Source organism: Nicotiana attenuata, unplaced genomic scaffold (genome assembly GCF_001879085.1).
Source record: "Nicotiana attenuata strain UT unplaced genomic scaffold, NIATTr2, whole genome shotgun sequence".
Taxonomy (NCBI): domain Eukaryota; kingdom Viridiplantae; phylum Streptophyta; class Magnoliopsida; order Solanales; family Solanaceae; genus Nicotiana; species Nicotiana attenuata.
The window spans coordinates 48,395-63,315 of record NW_017675342.1 but is presented as its reverse complement, the minus strand read 5'-3'; the positions used below and the strand labels follow the sequence as shown (position 1 = coordinate 63,315).

The 14,921-nt window shown below is 40.0% G+C and overlaps 1 protein-coding gene across 1 annotated transcript; it reads right to left on the bottom strand.

The window, feature by feature from the left end:
- Nucleotides 1-13,167: 13,167 nt before the first annotated feature.
- Nucleotides 13,168-14,671, bottom strand: LOC109219969 (F-box protein At4g00893-like). The gene is made up of 2 exons (XM_019384431.1): nucleotides 14,658-14,671; nucleotides 13,168-14,101 (listed from the first exon to the last, which is right to left on the bottom strand). Exons 1-2 carry the CDS (start codon nucleotides 14,669-14,671, stop codon nucleotides 13,168-13,170), a joined length of 948 nt encoding a protein of 315 aa, XP_019239976.1.
- Nucleotides 14,672-14,921: the final 250 nt, after the last annotated feature.

Here is a 14,921-nt window from a genome sequence, read left to right as displayed (position 1 = left end):
GCTGAAAATTTATTGTGATAATTCTGCAACAGTCTTCTTCTCTTAGAACGACAAGTATTCGCCTATGATACTAGGACCAATAGGTTCAAAATGGGTTTGTGCCGCAAGTGTTGAACGATCTACTCTACACAGGTGTGGGCTTACAGGGCTAGGGATCATAAACCTTTTCTTTCGTTTATCAATAGGGCCCTGCCCTCGAATCCGTTCTATTCGGATATTGATTGGTCTTGGTTTGACATAGTTTACGTGTTACTGATTCCCGGAAGAGTTAATATCTCCATTAGCTAAACCCTTTCTTACCCTGCCTTACCCTAACCCTGGGAATCGGGGCCTGGCCATCCTTCGTTTGCGATCGACATTCCGGCTTTGTCCGTCGACAGCTGAATGTTTTGATCTGGTTCGATTCATGATCGCATCTGCAAACCTTATCTCGTGGGCTTTAGCGGACATTTTTCATTCGGGTGCTAAGTATATGGAAGTGAAATACTTTACCGTTAAGAGAAGTCCAAAAACATAAAGTGTCAATTGAACATATTAGCACCAAACTTACGGTTGCCAATCCTTTGACGAAAGGATTGCCGCCCAAGACATTTATTGAGCATGTTGAAAGAATGGGCATTATTGATGGCAACGAATGATTTTATGCAAAGACTTTATTATGTTTATGCAATTGATACTTTGAGCTCACTTATATATATATTTCTGTTGTTACCTGTTTTCTCTTGTATACATAATATTGAGAACGATGACAGATTCTAGCTTAGATAAGATACTATAAGCATTACCGTTGGACCAATTAAGTATTATTTTTACAGGTTTTGTTGAGTAATAGACTGATATTGTAGTACATGGAAGGAACTATGTCGAATAAAGTGATGTATGACCGCCATGACTCATATTAGTTGATTTATTCAATAACAATGAATGATGTTTCCAATGAAGGAGAATTTAACATTTTATTGTGCACATAATGAATGAAATACTTATTAAACCATTAAGTGAATAATATCACGTGCGCCAAGTGGGAGAATGTAAAATATGGTCCACGTGGCTTATAAAATATTTGGTTTAATAAATATATTGTTAAATTAGTATTTGAATAAAATTAGGGGAAGTTAATTATGGTTATAACTCCTAACCCACTTTGAGGAAAGTGGGAATTAACCGATGGCCCCTCTCTCTGCCTATTAAAAGAATGATAGATCTTAAATACTCTTGCCTTATGTTTTGATGATCTAACAAACTTTCTTGTAAGAACCAGTTAGGGAACCTGACCTACTCGGGACTGCTGCAAACTTCAATGGACTCCAGTAAAAGTTGAATTGCTACACATACAGGAGCTACGAACCAAACAAGGACCTGATGCTCCTGCGGTTCCTATATAGCAGCACAAAGTCATTTGGACACAGCTGGAACTGAAGTGACTGCTGGCACTGTTTCTGCCGCACTGCTATATGCTGACAGCCCACTCATTCTCTAACCAAACAAAGTACTCACATCATTTCAAGTGATGTGATCGAGTTGTACCAAAGGGGCTTTTATACAAAACATCACAAATGGGTTTCAGTTTCACTTACTCAAGCATCAAGCAAAAACAGAAAAGATTATTCTCTCAAGCTTGAAGAACAAGGTTGAACGCCACTACGGACCAGTTCCTAAACGGTTGATTATTGTTGTCCTAGTTGAGTTGTAACCTTGTTATTGCACTTACAATATCTCCTAAATCTCTTACTTAGAAGTTTACTGATTAGGAATCCTCTTGTAAATCCTCAGACTCGTTGAGTTTAGGTTGTGGCTAGATTTAGTCATAAAGAAAAGTCTTTGTAATCGTAGGGTTACAAAGTGGCTTGTGGTGACAGCACCACAAGTTAGAAAAATCCTTTGTAACTAGGATAGTCACAAAGTGGCTTGTGGTAAAGGTACCACAAGTTAGTTTAAAGTCTTTACAATAGGGAGTATTGTAAAGTGGCTTGTAATAGGTAAGATTACAAGTTAGTGAAGTTAAAAGCCTACAAGGTAGGTCGTGGTTTTTTGATCCCCTTGTGCGGGATTTTTCCACATAGAAAATCCTCTACCTCATTTACTTACTGCTTTATTAAGTACTCTCAGCAGAAACTTGTAGAGGACCAGGTACTCTGCGATTTGGTGGACCCATACAAATTAACACTTGGCCTCATTCACTTCTGTGACATCATTTAATCTCCTAGTGATTGCAAGGGCAGTAGGAAGGGAGTCCACACTTGGCCATCGTTGCCTTGTGTAGTCATCATATCCTTCATAAGGGATGTCAAGAATCTCACCCAGCTCCTTTGCATCAAAGGTCACTTGAACCCCTTTCACCTGGCTGGTAACTCTGCCATCCTTGACCTCTGCATTTCCCATGAACTCAATGACCTCATTCCTTGCTAGCCTACCATCCAAGTGAAGTACCATGTCCTTCTAGCCCTGAGCAGCTAGAGCATCAACCAATCAAACCATCCCTGGTTCCACCAAATCCTTCAAAAGTCTACCCTTCAAGATTTTTCTATTGCCAAACTTGGCCAGCTTATCTTGTTCATAGTCAGATTCACCCTCTTCTTCATCACTCCAATCTTCATCTTCATTAATCTTAACATGCTTGGCTTTCACAGCAGACCTTGTTCTTTTAGCCAAGGAAGAAGGTTCAGCAGCCTTGGAAACAGATGAAGACTTCATGGAAGAAGTCTTGGTTTTCTTTGTCTTAGAGGTTTGAACCTCACATCCACAGTCACATGATCAGCTGCCTTGATNTACCCAAGGAAGAAAGATCCTTACAACCCTCACAGTAAGAGCGCCACTGCATCTGATAACTGGCCTTGTACTCAATGTGGGAACACTGGGCACTCCATGGAAGGTGCCCAGGCTAAGAATCAGTCAGTACCAAAAGATAAAGTGACTGCTGAAACTGCGATCACAAAAGAGGGACCATGTTCCACTCACAGAAAGCGCACATTACCTGCATGGACCAAGAGAGCTCTTATTCATCCTCTTGGTTACTACAAGGGACCCAAACTTGTTTGGGTTCCTAAAATTAACTCCTAATTTTCTTGTGCAGGGAACAGTGAAAGGAAGTGGTCAACAATGGTTCATGGACAGTGAATGTTCGAAACACATGACTGGGAACACCACAGACTTTCTTTCACTAAAAGCCCTGCAGGGAGGGAGTGTATCCTTTGGCAATGGCAAAAGGGATACATTCTTGGAGTTGGAAAAGTTGGAAAGTCACTCACTCACTCTATTGAAAATGTGTACTATGTAAATGTACTTAAGTACAGTCTTCTAAGTGTTTCTCAAATTTGTGATAAAGGGAACAAGGTGGAGTTCCTGTCCAAAATATGTACAGTCACTAACCTTGTGACTGGTGAAATAGTTTTGGTGGCCAAAAGATACAAGAACATCTATGTTGCTGATTTCGAATCCTTACAGAGTGGTAATCTGAGTTGTCTGAAGGCGGTTGACGATGATGCGGAACTATGGCACAGAAGACTGGGCCACGCAAGCTTTTCCCTTCTAAATAAACTAATTCAGAAGGACCTAGTTCATGGTCTGCTTGTGTCACAATTCAAAACTCAAAAAGTATGTGATGCCTGTGCTAGAGGAAAATATGTAAAGTCCTCCTTTAAGTCAAAAGGAGATGTAAGCACCTCAAAGCCGCTTNGACAAGAAAGCAATGAAGAAGAATGCTCTTGCCAAGAAAATTCTAGTATATGGTTTGGAACATAACGAGTACGACATAATCTCTACATGTGACACTGCCAAGGAAATATGGGAGGCTTTGCAAATAGCTTATGATGGAACTATACAAGTAAGACAAGATAAATCTAATGATGATGATAGTTCTATGATGGCAGTTGAAGGGGAGGAGATTGGATATGACTCAACGCTTGCTTTGATGGCACAATCAGACAATGATGAAGACAATGGCAACGAAGCGGTAAACTTCAGGGATGTTCAGAAAAATTTGAAATCCTACTCTCCAAAAAAAGTCATGTGCTTAGCTGATGTGTTAATTACTGCTTTTTGTATTCTTGTGGAGGATAGGGATTCCTTGTTCTTAGAACTAGAAGAATCTGAACACATTAGAAAAGACTTAGTTGCTGCAATTTCTGATAAAACAAAAGCCCTTGAAAGCTCTGAAAGAGGAAAGGAGATAGTGAATGAGGAATATTCTAGGCTTGAAAATGTGAGTGAGGAACATTCTAAGCTTGAAGATGAGGTGATGGGCTTGAGATGTAGGATGAGTGCTGAAATTGAGAAAAACGAGCTCCTCCAAGCCAATCTAGAAAAAGTAATGAATGATCTTGAAAAGTCTCTAAAGTGGACCTGGTCCGTAGAAGCTACCACGGCCTTGCTCACAAATGACAGTGAAAAAGGATGGGGAGCAGGGTTCCCAAGGAAGAAAGATCCTTACAACCCTCAAAGTAAGAGAGCCACTGCATCTGATAACTGGCCTTGTACTCAATGTGGGAACACTGGGCACTCCATGGAAGGTGTCCAGGCCAAGAATCAGTCAGTACCAAAAGATAAAGTGACTGCTGAAACTGTGATCACAAAAGAGGGACCAGGTTCCACTCACAGAAAGCGCACATTACCTATATGGACCAAGAGAGCTCTTATTCATCCTCTTGGTTACTACAAGGGACCCAAACTTGTTTGGGTTCCTAAAACTAACTCCTAATTTTCTTGTGCAGGGAACAGTGAAAGGAAGTGGTCAACAATGGTTCATGGACAGTGGATGTTCGAAACACATGACTGGGAACACCACAGACTTTCTTTCACTAAAAGCCCTGCAGGGAGGGAGTGTATCCTTTGGCAATGGCAAAAGGGATACATTCTTGGAGTTGGAAAAGTTGGAAAGTCACTCACTCACTCTATTGAAAATGTGTACTATGTAAATGTACTTAAGTACAGTCTTCTAAGTGTTTCTCAAATTTGTGATAAAGGGAACAAGGTGGAGTTCCTGTCCAAAATATGTACAGTCACTAACCTTGTGACTGGTGAAATAGTTTTGGTGGCCAAAAGATACAAGAACATCTATGTTGCTGATTTCGAATCCTTACAGAGTGGTGATCTGAGTTGTCTGAAGGCGGTTGACGATGATGCGGAACTATGGCACAGAAGACTGGGCCACGCAAGCTTTTCCCTTCTGAATAAACTAATTCAGAAGGACCTGGTTCATGGTCTGCCTGTGTCACAATTCAAAACTCAAAAAGTCTGTGATGCCTGTGCTAGAGGAAAACATGTAAAGTCCTCCTTTAAGTCAAAAGGAGATGTAAGCACCTCAAAGCCGCTTGAGCTCCTGCACATGGATCTTTGTGGACCTATGAGGGTGCCAAGCAGAGGAGGAAAGAGATACATTTTCGTGATTGTGGATGACTATTCCAGATTCACATGGACTCTGTTTCTCAGAACAAAAGATGAAACGGTTGAAGTATTTGTGGCCTTTGTGAAGAAAATTCAAGTGAAGATGGAGTCTAGAGTGGTATGAATTAGATCAGATCATGGGACAGAATTTGACAATGTCAAATTTGATGAATTCTGCAATGAGAATGGCATCACTCACAACTTCTCAGCTCCCAGAACTCCTCAGCAAAATGGAGTAGTAGAAAGAAAGAACAGAACTCTGGAAGAGATGGCAAGAACAATGCTGATTGACAGTGGACTTGCAAAGAACTTTTGGGCTGAAGCTGTCAATACTGCCTGCTACTTAGTGAACAGGTGCATGATCAGGCCAATTCTGAACAAGACCCCATATGAACTGTTGAATGGAAGAAAACCCAAGCTGACGTATCTAAGAACATTTGGATGCAAATGCTATGTTCTCAACAATGGGAAGGATCAGCTTGGTAAGTTCGATGCTAAAAGTGACGAAGGGATATTTCTTGGCTACTCTTCTCAAAGCAAGGCTTACAAGATTTATAACAAGCGGACTCAATGCGTTGAAGAAAGTGTCCATGTTATTTTTGATGAATCCCATCCATCTATTGAGAAAAGTACTGAGGAAGATCAAGATGGAGAACCCTTACTTATTCCTGGTGAAGTCATTAACATGACAAATGGAAAGGCAGACTTGATGAGTCAAGTGAAGGAGTCAAATGAAGGTAACGCAGTCTCATCAACAACAGAACCAAGCACCTCAATTACAATCACTGAAGCGGAAGAGAGAGTGGTTGATGCAGTTCAGGGAACTCCTCTGGGATCTGAAGGAAGGATGGAAGAGAATCAGTCAAACATACCGTCCTCCTCTCAGAATGAACCCCAGACATCTAACTGGAGACATCAAAGCTCTCACCCTATTGATAACATAATCACCCCTCTAGATTCTGGAGTTCAAACCAGGTCAAGAGCTAAAAATTCACTTGCCTTCTCAGCCTTTCTCTCCCAGATAGAACCCAAGAACATCAAGGAAGCCCTAAAAGATGCAGATTGGATTACAGCCATGCAAGATGAGCTGCATCAGTTTGAGAGAAATAATGTTTGGCACCTGGTTCCCAGACCCCAGATAGAACCATTATAGGAACCAGGTGGGTGTTCAGAAACAAGCTGGATGAGCATGGAATTACCACAAGGAATAAGGCCAGATTAGTGGTTCAAGGTTACAATCAGGAGGAAGGGATTGACTATGATGAAACATTTGCTCCAGTGGCTCGCATGGAAGCCATCAGAATTCTGATCGCCTTTGCTTCTCATATGGAATTCACTTTGTTCCAAATGGATGTCAAAAGTGCATTCTTGAATGGACTGCTCAAGGAAGAAGTCTATGTGAAACAAACCCCTGGGTCTGAATGTCATGAGCACCCTGAATATGTGTTCAAATTGGACAAAGCCTTGTATGGGCTAAAGCAGGCGCCTCGAGCGTGGTATGAAAGGTTGTCAAAATTTCTCTTAGAAAATGGCTTTAAGAGAGGAAAAATTGACAACACTCTATTCTTAAAGAAATGAGGAAGGAACCTGCTCATTGTTCAGGTCTATGTTGATGATATCATTTTTGGAGCAACGGTTGAATCTCTGTGTGAAGAATTCGCAAAACTTATGAGAAGTGAATTCGAAATAAGCATGATGGGTGAATTAAACTTCTTCCTGGGTCTTCAAGTGAAACAATCCCCAAAGGGCACTTCTATTTGTCAGCAAAAGTACATTAGGGAACTCTTGAAGAGGTTCAACATGGAAGCATCAAAAGTTATAGACACGCCCATTGCAACTGCCACCCGACTAGATATGGATGAATCTGGACCTCCTGTGAATCAAACAATGTATAGAGGCATCATTGGGTCGCTGCTTTATCTCACTGCTAGTCGTCCAGATATCATTTTCAGTATGGGATTGTGTGCGAGGTTTCAATCAAATCCCAAGGAATCTCACTTGAAGGCTGCCAAAAGAACACTGAGATATCTCAAAGGCACACAGGTCCTGGTTCCACACTATCCATCAGGTGACAATTTTAATCTAATTGGGTATGCTGATGCAGACTATGCAGGCTATCTTGTGGCTAGAAAAAGCACTTCTGGGATGGTCACTTCTTGGGATCATGTCTCATCTCTTGGGGTACAAGGAAGCAAAATTCAGTGGCTCTGTCAACAGCTGAGGCTGAATATGTAGCTGCGGCATCCTGTTGTGCTCAGCTTCTGTGGATGAAACGGCAATTGGAGGACTTTGGAGTTCTCACTGAGAGTGTACCTCTTCTATGTGACAATACCAGTGCACTTAACATGGCAAAAAATTCAGTTCAACATAAAAGGACCAAACATATTGATGTGAGGCATCATTTTCTAAGAGACAATGTGGAGAAAGGATTGATATGCATAAAGTTTTGCAGCACAGAAGATCAAATTGCAGACATCTTCACCAAGGCACTAAGTAGGGAACAGTTTGAAAGAAATAGAGTAAAGCTGGGACTGCTGAGACCAAACTAAGGACCAGATCCCTTTTTTGGTTTGGATTGTGTTATTAAGAAATAATAGGTTCAAAGTGTTTTCTGGCATTGTCTAACTCACTTTAGTACCGTTGCAGGTAAACACGCATGATAAGGATAGAGGCAGTAGATACTGTACTGGACTAATAAAAGAGGATTGATTTTTTAAAAAAAAAAAGAAGGAAAGAGGGCCTGAAGATGGAAATGCATCACAAGAACCAGGTTCTTATACAAAGTAGTTCTGTGCATCCCTTATTTCACGTCTTAAAAGGTACAAAATACAACTGCCATCTCATCAACTTTTTAGATCTGCCTGTCACGTCTCTTCAATTCAAACGTTCCATCTCCCTCTGAAACATCACAATTTTCCACGCTCAACCGCCGTTTCAGAACCGGTGCCTATTCTTTTCCCTTATAATTATCCTCTCTGTTTTAAAAGCCCCTCTCTTCTACACTTCTTCGCCATAAGCCCTCCTCTAATGTCTTTCAATGGCAGAAAAACATTCAGATCCTTCTGCATCACCTGTAACCCCATCCGAACCGTCTATGGGACTTCTCGGTGTCTCTGAGTCAGTGTCACCTTGCATCAACTCTATCGCTACAGTCCTCCCTTCCCTAGTTTCCCAACCTCCTTCCAACTCGAAAACTACTGTTCCATTTTCTTCTCTGCCTATTGCCCACGCCAGTCAAAACCCTAATGGAGACCAAGGTCTAACTACTGAGAATACAAGCGACTCCGCCATTGTTACAGTCAACCCCATGGTCGTGGAAGCACCAGCTGTTGAAGAAAAGACAGTGTTTGTGGTATCTGCTGAAGGGATATTGCATGAGGTCATTTCCCAAAAGCACGCATCACATAGTGTAAGGGAAGAAGGGACCACCATGGGAGATGCAGTAGCATACACTACTGGGGGTTCACATGGAGAACCCGATCCCTCTCCAGAGGACCCATGTCAAGAATATCATCCCCGGGACAGTAGCATGCCTGCCTTTGATGCCGTGCCCTTGGAAATTCAAGGCCTAGAGATACACTCTAGTGATGAAGAAGATCTTGACAATATGGCTCTTGACGCTTTCATCAGTCAGCGTAGAACGATTTCGACTCCTGAGTCTGAAATCAAGCGCCCCACCACAAGGCTTCAACTCAAGGTGGCCTACGACTCTGCACTCCAAAAGAGCAAGAAAAGCATTAAAAAGAAGAAAAGAAAGCTGGTGAAAAATCGTGTACCTATAGGGGATGAAACGATCCCTGTTGTTGAGGTGGAGGAGGGGACTCCTGAGGAACCAGGTTCCCTCATAAGGCGGTCATCAAAAAGGGCAGCGTCTGTTTCCTTGGAAAAGGGGTCTACTTCCAAGTTTAAAATCGAGAAAGCAGTGAGTGGTGAGGATGTTCTTGTCAAGTCCAAAGGGCAAAGTAAGGTCAGTGGAGAAAAGCATAGGAAACGCATGTCTGAAACATCTGAAGAACCTAGTTCTAGAAAGAAAGCACGAAGTGAGGTTTGCCTGGGTTCTGAACGATTGAGATACCAGAAAGTTCTGTTAGGGCGTACGTTTGAAATGGTAGAATTCCAACAGTGGACACATCTTTTCTACGTGGATGCTTCCAAAGTTTATGAGAAGGAGGTCCAGAGTTTCTTTACCAGTTTGTTTCCAGTAGATACTGACCATGTCTGTGCCTTGGTCAATGGTGTGGATATTGTATTTGATGTGAAAGTTCTTGGGGAAATCTTGCAAGTTCCTACGGTTGGAGTAAAGAGTGTTCGAGATGTTTGCCAATACAACTTCCGCAATGCAGTGGTGAAAGACAATTCCAATAAGAAAGGGGACCAGATTCATAAGAAAGCACTCCTTCCTATCTACCAGTTGTTGTTTGAACTGGTTAACAAAGTCCTGTTGCCACGAGCAGAACGCCGATCTGTAACTTCCAAATCTGATTTATTCCTAATGGAGCAACTGGACGGTTTTCACCCTGTGAGTCTGGCTGCCATAATGATTGAGCATATGCAAAAAGTGGCTGATTTCAAGGACGGCAATCACGGGCTTCCCTATGGATTCTTGCTCACAAAAGTATTCAAACACTTTGAGGTTCCACTGGGAACAAGTAAAGTAGGGACCTGTAAGTAGACATTCTCACAGACCACCCTGGAAGAGTGTGAGTGTATTGAGAAGTATGGGGGTGTAGGAAGCACTTCAACTGTGTCTCAGCTCATCAATGCCCAAAACAGCGCAGCTGAGGAGATATGTAGATTGAAGGCCACGAATGCTATCCTGGGAGGCCAGCAAGCTCTCCTTTTCCGAATGATGAAATGATCCGCTTAACCCAAGAAAATGCTGACCTCAGGGCACAAGTTGAGAACCTAAAAGCTGAACTGCTCAATGAGCAAAAGTCGGGCAACGCTCGAATAGACCTTGTTCTCCAAGCACTTGTTGCAGCATCCAAGCCTTTTCCTCCTAGTGTACCCTAAGTTTTCTTCAGTGACCAGTATTCTGGATATCATTTTCTTTTTGTTTGTTTGTGTTGATGATTGATGGTTGGCAGTTTGTTTTTGTTTTCCTTTGTATGGTTGGGATGTACTGTTATTGTTCCCATGTTTCCAGTCCAATGTTTCAAAATTATTAATGTAACTCCTCTCTTATCTTGACTAGTACTTCATCTTTGTCTTCTATTTTTTTCATGATTGTGTGCACATATGTGGCATGAGTTAGCTTGCATGCTGGACTTCTTTGCGCTCTTATTCTTTTTAATGATGCCAAAAGGGGGAATGTACACAAGGGGAACTGGTTCTTAAAATTCTGAACCAGTACACAAGGGGAACTGGTTCTTAAAATTCTGAACTAGTACACAGGGGGAAGTGGTATACAGAGGGAACTGGTTCTTAATTAAGAACTAGTAATCGTAACTTAAGGCATTGCCTCAAGGGGAACACCTTGATTTGCTCTTTGATGCCCTAGTTCAGAACTTATAAATGTTTAAGTTTGTCATCATCAAAAAGGGGGAAATTGATAGATCTTAAATACTCTTGCCTTATGTTTTGATGATCTAATAAACTTTCTTGTAAGAACCAGTTAGGGAACCTGACCTACTCGGGACTGCTGCAAACTTCAATGGACTCCAGTAATAGTTGAATTGCTACACATACAGGAGCTAGGAACCAAACAAGGACCTGATGCTCCTGCGGTTCCTATATAGCAGCACAAAGTCATTTGGACACAGCTGGCACTGTTTCTGCCGCACTGCAATATGCTGACAGCCCACTCATTCTCTAACCAAACAAAGTACTCACATCATTTCAAGTGATGTGATCGAGTTGTACCAAAGGGGCTTTTATACAAAACATCACAAATGGGTTCAGTTTCACTTACTCAAGCATCAAGCAAAAACAGAAAAGATTATTCTCTCAAGCTTGAAGAACAAGGTTGAACGCCACTATGGACCAGTTCCTAAACGATTGATTATTGTTGTCCTAGTTGAGTTATAACCTTGTTATTGCACTTACAATATCTCCTAAATCTCTTACTTAGAAGTTTAGTGATAGGAATTCTCTTGTAAATCCTCAGACTCGTTGAGTTTAGGTTGTGAATAGATTTAATCATAAAGAAAAGTCTTTGTAATCGTAGGGTTACAAAGTGGCATGTGGTGACAGCACCACAAGTTAGAAAAATCCTTTGTAACTAGGATAGTCACAAAGTGGCTTGTGGTAAAGGTACCACATGTTAGTTTAAAGTCTTTACAATAGGGAGTATTGTAAAGTGGCTTGTAATAGGTAAGATTACAAGTTAGTGAAGTTAAAAGCCTACAAGGTAGGTCGTGGTTTTTTGATCCCCTTGTGCGGGATTTTTCCACTTAGAAAATCCTCTGCCTCATTTACTTACTACTTTATTAAGTACTCTCAGCAGAAACTTGTAGAGGACCAGGTACTCTACGATTTTGGTGGACCCTTACAAACTAACAAAGAAGAATAGCATAACTCCATCATATTTTATTCTGAAAAGAACACCGAAAAGGTAAAGAGAGAGAAGTATTAATTTTCTAAAGATTAGAAACTCGGAAGAAGGCTTCTGCTCAATATTATCAAGAAAACATATCATGGATTCAGGTAAGTTTTCTTGATTGAAGTTATTGTATATGTATTATATGTGAAAATCATATAGTTCCACGATTCTAAATAATTGATAGGATTTTATATAGATTGTTCATGAATCACAATCTAGAACATGAAAAGTCCTTACATGGACTCCTCTTGCAGAAATACAACAAACATGGAATAGTCGGGAACAATGACCATTGAGTTTCTTAAGTGTGAGGCCTAAGTTGGACTTTCTGTTTTTGCTACTTGCCACGTCAATTATGTAACCGATTAGGGAAGCAACCCCTTCACTTAATTCTGAAGAATGTTATTCCCTTGTATAAAAGAAGATATGCTATCAATTTTTTCTTCTAGTGGTGAAAGTTCTCAAAGAGCTTATAAGGGTTCCGCAAGATGGTGAAAACTCTATGGTCAAATATAGTTCTCTTCATATCAAATTGTCAACTTGCTCAAGATATTTTGAAGATAATCTGATCACGAATCATCACCATTTTAACTAACCAAAGGCGTCATATTCAGTTCACATAAAAAAACTATAGATTGGTGTCCAATATGAATCCCCATAAACATAGTCTAATATCTAAAAAAAGGGATCTTTACCAAATTGTCGTCCGGATTCACTGTTTACCTCCATTGGTTTTTTTTAGTTTGAGCGGTTGGGTGAGCGGCTATTTAGGTTAATTTTAAAAAATGAGGGTGATTGGTACCAAGAAATCCTTTTTTCACATAGAGCACCTTATTAGTGGTCTTCCATACCATTTATTAAACATGGTCAAGAGTAAAGAAAGAAACTAATCAATTGTATAAATTAAATTTTCTTGTCCGCGCTCAGCTTAGACATGAAAATTTATGTATTACAACTAAATAACCAAAAGTAAAATATCCCAAAGTATTATCAGTCCTCTGCATTCCAACAACTTATCTTGATCTTGAAGCTATCCCCAAGAACAAAATGAATTGGAACGAGAGAAAACAAAAACGAAAAAAAAACGCAAATTTTTAATGTAAAGAGCAAAATCTCAAAGAGATCACCAGCTGTAATTTGGAGGGAGTTGAAAGAATCTAGGCTGAATCCAAATTCCTTTGAAATCTTGAGCATCATAATCTAGTATGGCCTTAAACTTTTCATTCTTGATAAAAATTACAGAATCACCACATCCAGCATAAGAGGCAGCCACAAATAGAAATAGCAACATCATTCCCAAGTTTCATCCTTTTCTTGAAATCACTCATACTGAAATATTTTTCCTTGTAGTTAAACGGCAAGCTTTCAATATTTGAAGCTCTACGTTCTTTAACTATTTTGTAATAATCAAAACTCTTATTTCCCAAGTCGAATGTTATCATCTTATCATTCTCATCCAAATTTTGAAAACACCCACCAGCAAAAGTAGCACCTTTAACACCACCAAAAAATCTCAGTGAAAGATCATATTCATACTTCACCCACGCGCTAACTCCACGTTCCAACACATGTAGTTCCAGAAACTTATGACGTTTCCGACGAATGAGAGTCGTAACACAATCATTTGACAAAGGAGAAGAAGTAAACGCAGCAGAACCTTTAGAAATTTCTGATTCTTGAAACGGCGGGAGGTCAATTCTCGCGCGAGAGAAAGGGCAGAAGAAGAAAATGAGACCCTTTTGGGATAACAGTAACCAACCATGACTCGAAGCAAGGCAAGTAGCTTCTTTCAGTTCGGGGATATTAAGGGTGTAACTTTTGTCATTGGTGGGGTTAAAGAGTATGCATTCCTCATCGTCATCGTTGTAGAGTAGGAAATAAGGGTGTGTATCCGGAGCAGATTCTATGGCTGCAGTAGCTGAGAAAGAAGCAGAGCGCCAATTTGTGCAGACTCCACGAAAACCAAGAAGATCAATAATTTCGAAGCTGTCTGCTATTTCCCTTAAAAGTTCCGAAGGCAGATCGAGCCACGATCTTGCTGACAGTAAACAGTCTGGAAGTTTTCCTTTCTTTCTAGAACATTCTTCTCTTAACTGCTTTGCTTCGTCGTTGCTGCTTTCAACATCAGAGAGCTTAACAGACTTTTGGAGAAACTCTTTGGACACTTCCTCCATACGTCTATTCAAAACAAAGCAAAAGGAATAGAATCAGACTTATATTCAAGAACCAACATCTACAAGAAATGATGCATTAGTTTCAGATAGTACACTCCAAACAGCTACAAGAACACTGACAAATGTTTAGACTAGCAACTACTCACTCTCTATGTCTTAATTTATGTATCATACTTTCCATTTTAGACGATTTATAATCAAATAAATATTTATAAATTTTTTTAAACCAAAAGTTTCAAAAGTGTTCTTTCTTTTGATAAATATTGTACCAAGTCAAACATTGTCACACATGATCTGGTGAGAGTGCTAGTTTTTGTTGAAACTATGAAGATAATATGTTGATGTTCCATAGTATGATGGTCCCTTACTGAGATATGTACAAAAAATAAAAACTTTAACAATTTAGCGACGAGGAGATGTAGCAAGTGAATAGTAATTCATATATTCACACAAATAAGGATGCGCACTATTAATTAAACAGTTGAAGCAAGAAATAAATATTCAACAGGAAAAATAAGAAGCAGAAGAAACCGAAATGATCTGAGATCAAGCGAACTTACCTATCTTCTTCCATTTTAGCTTACACAGAAAGGAGCCTTGATGAGAAACTATCAACTGAAAAAAAAGAATTGGGTGAATACCAAACGTTACACTTTAGGATACAAACTAGTGTTACACTATTTTAATGGGTAAATTTTTCTTAAGAAATCGTATAAATATTGTGTTTGAGTTACAATAAAAATATATGTTTTGAAAAATAATGAAGGTTGATCTTATATATCTAACTCAATAAAAAAAGAATTTTTCACATAAAAGTTCTTACT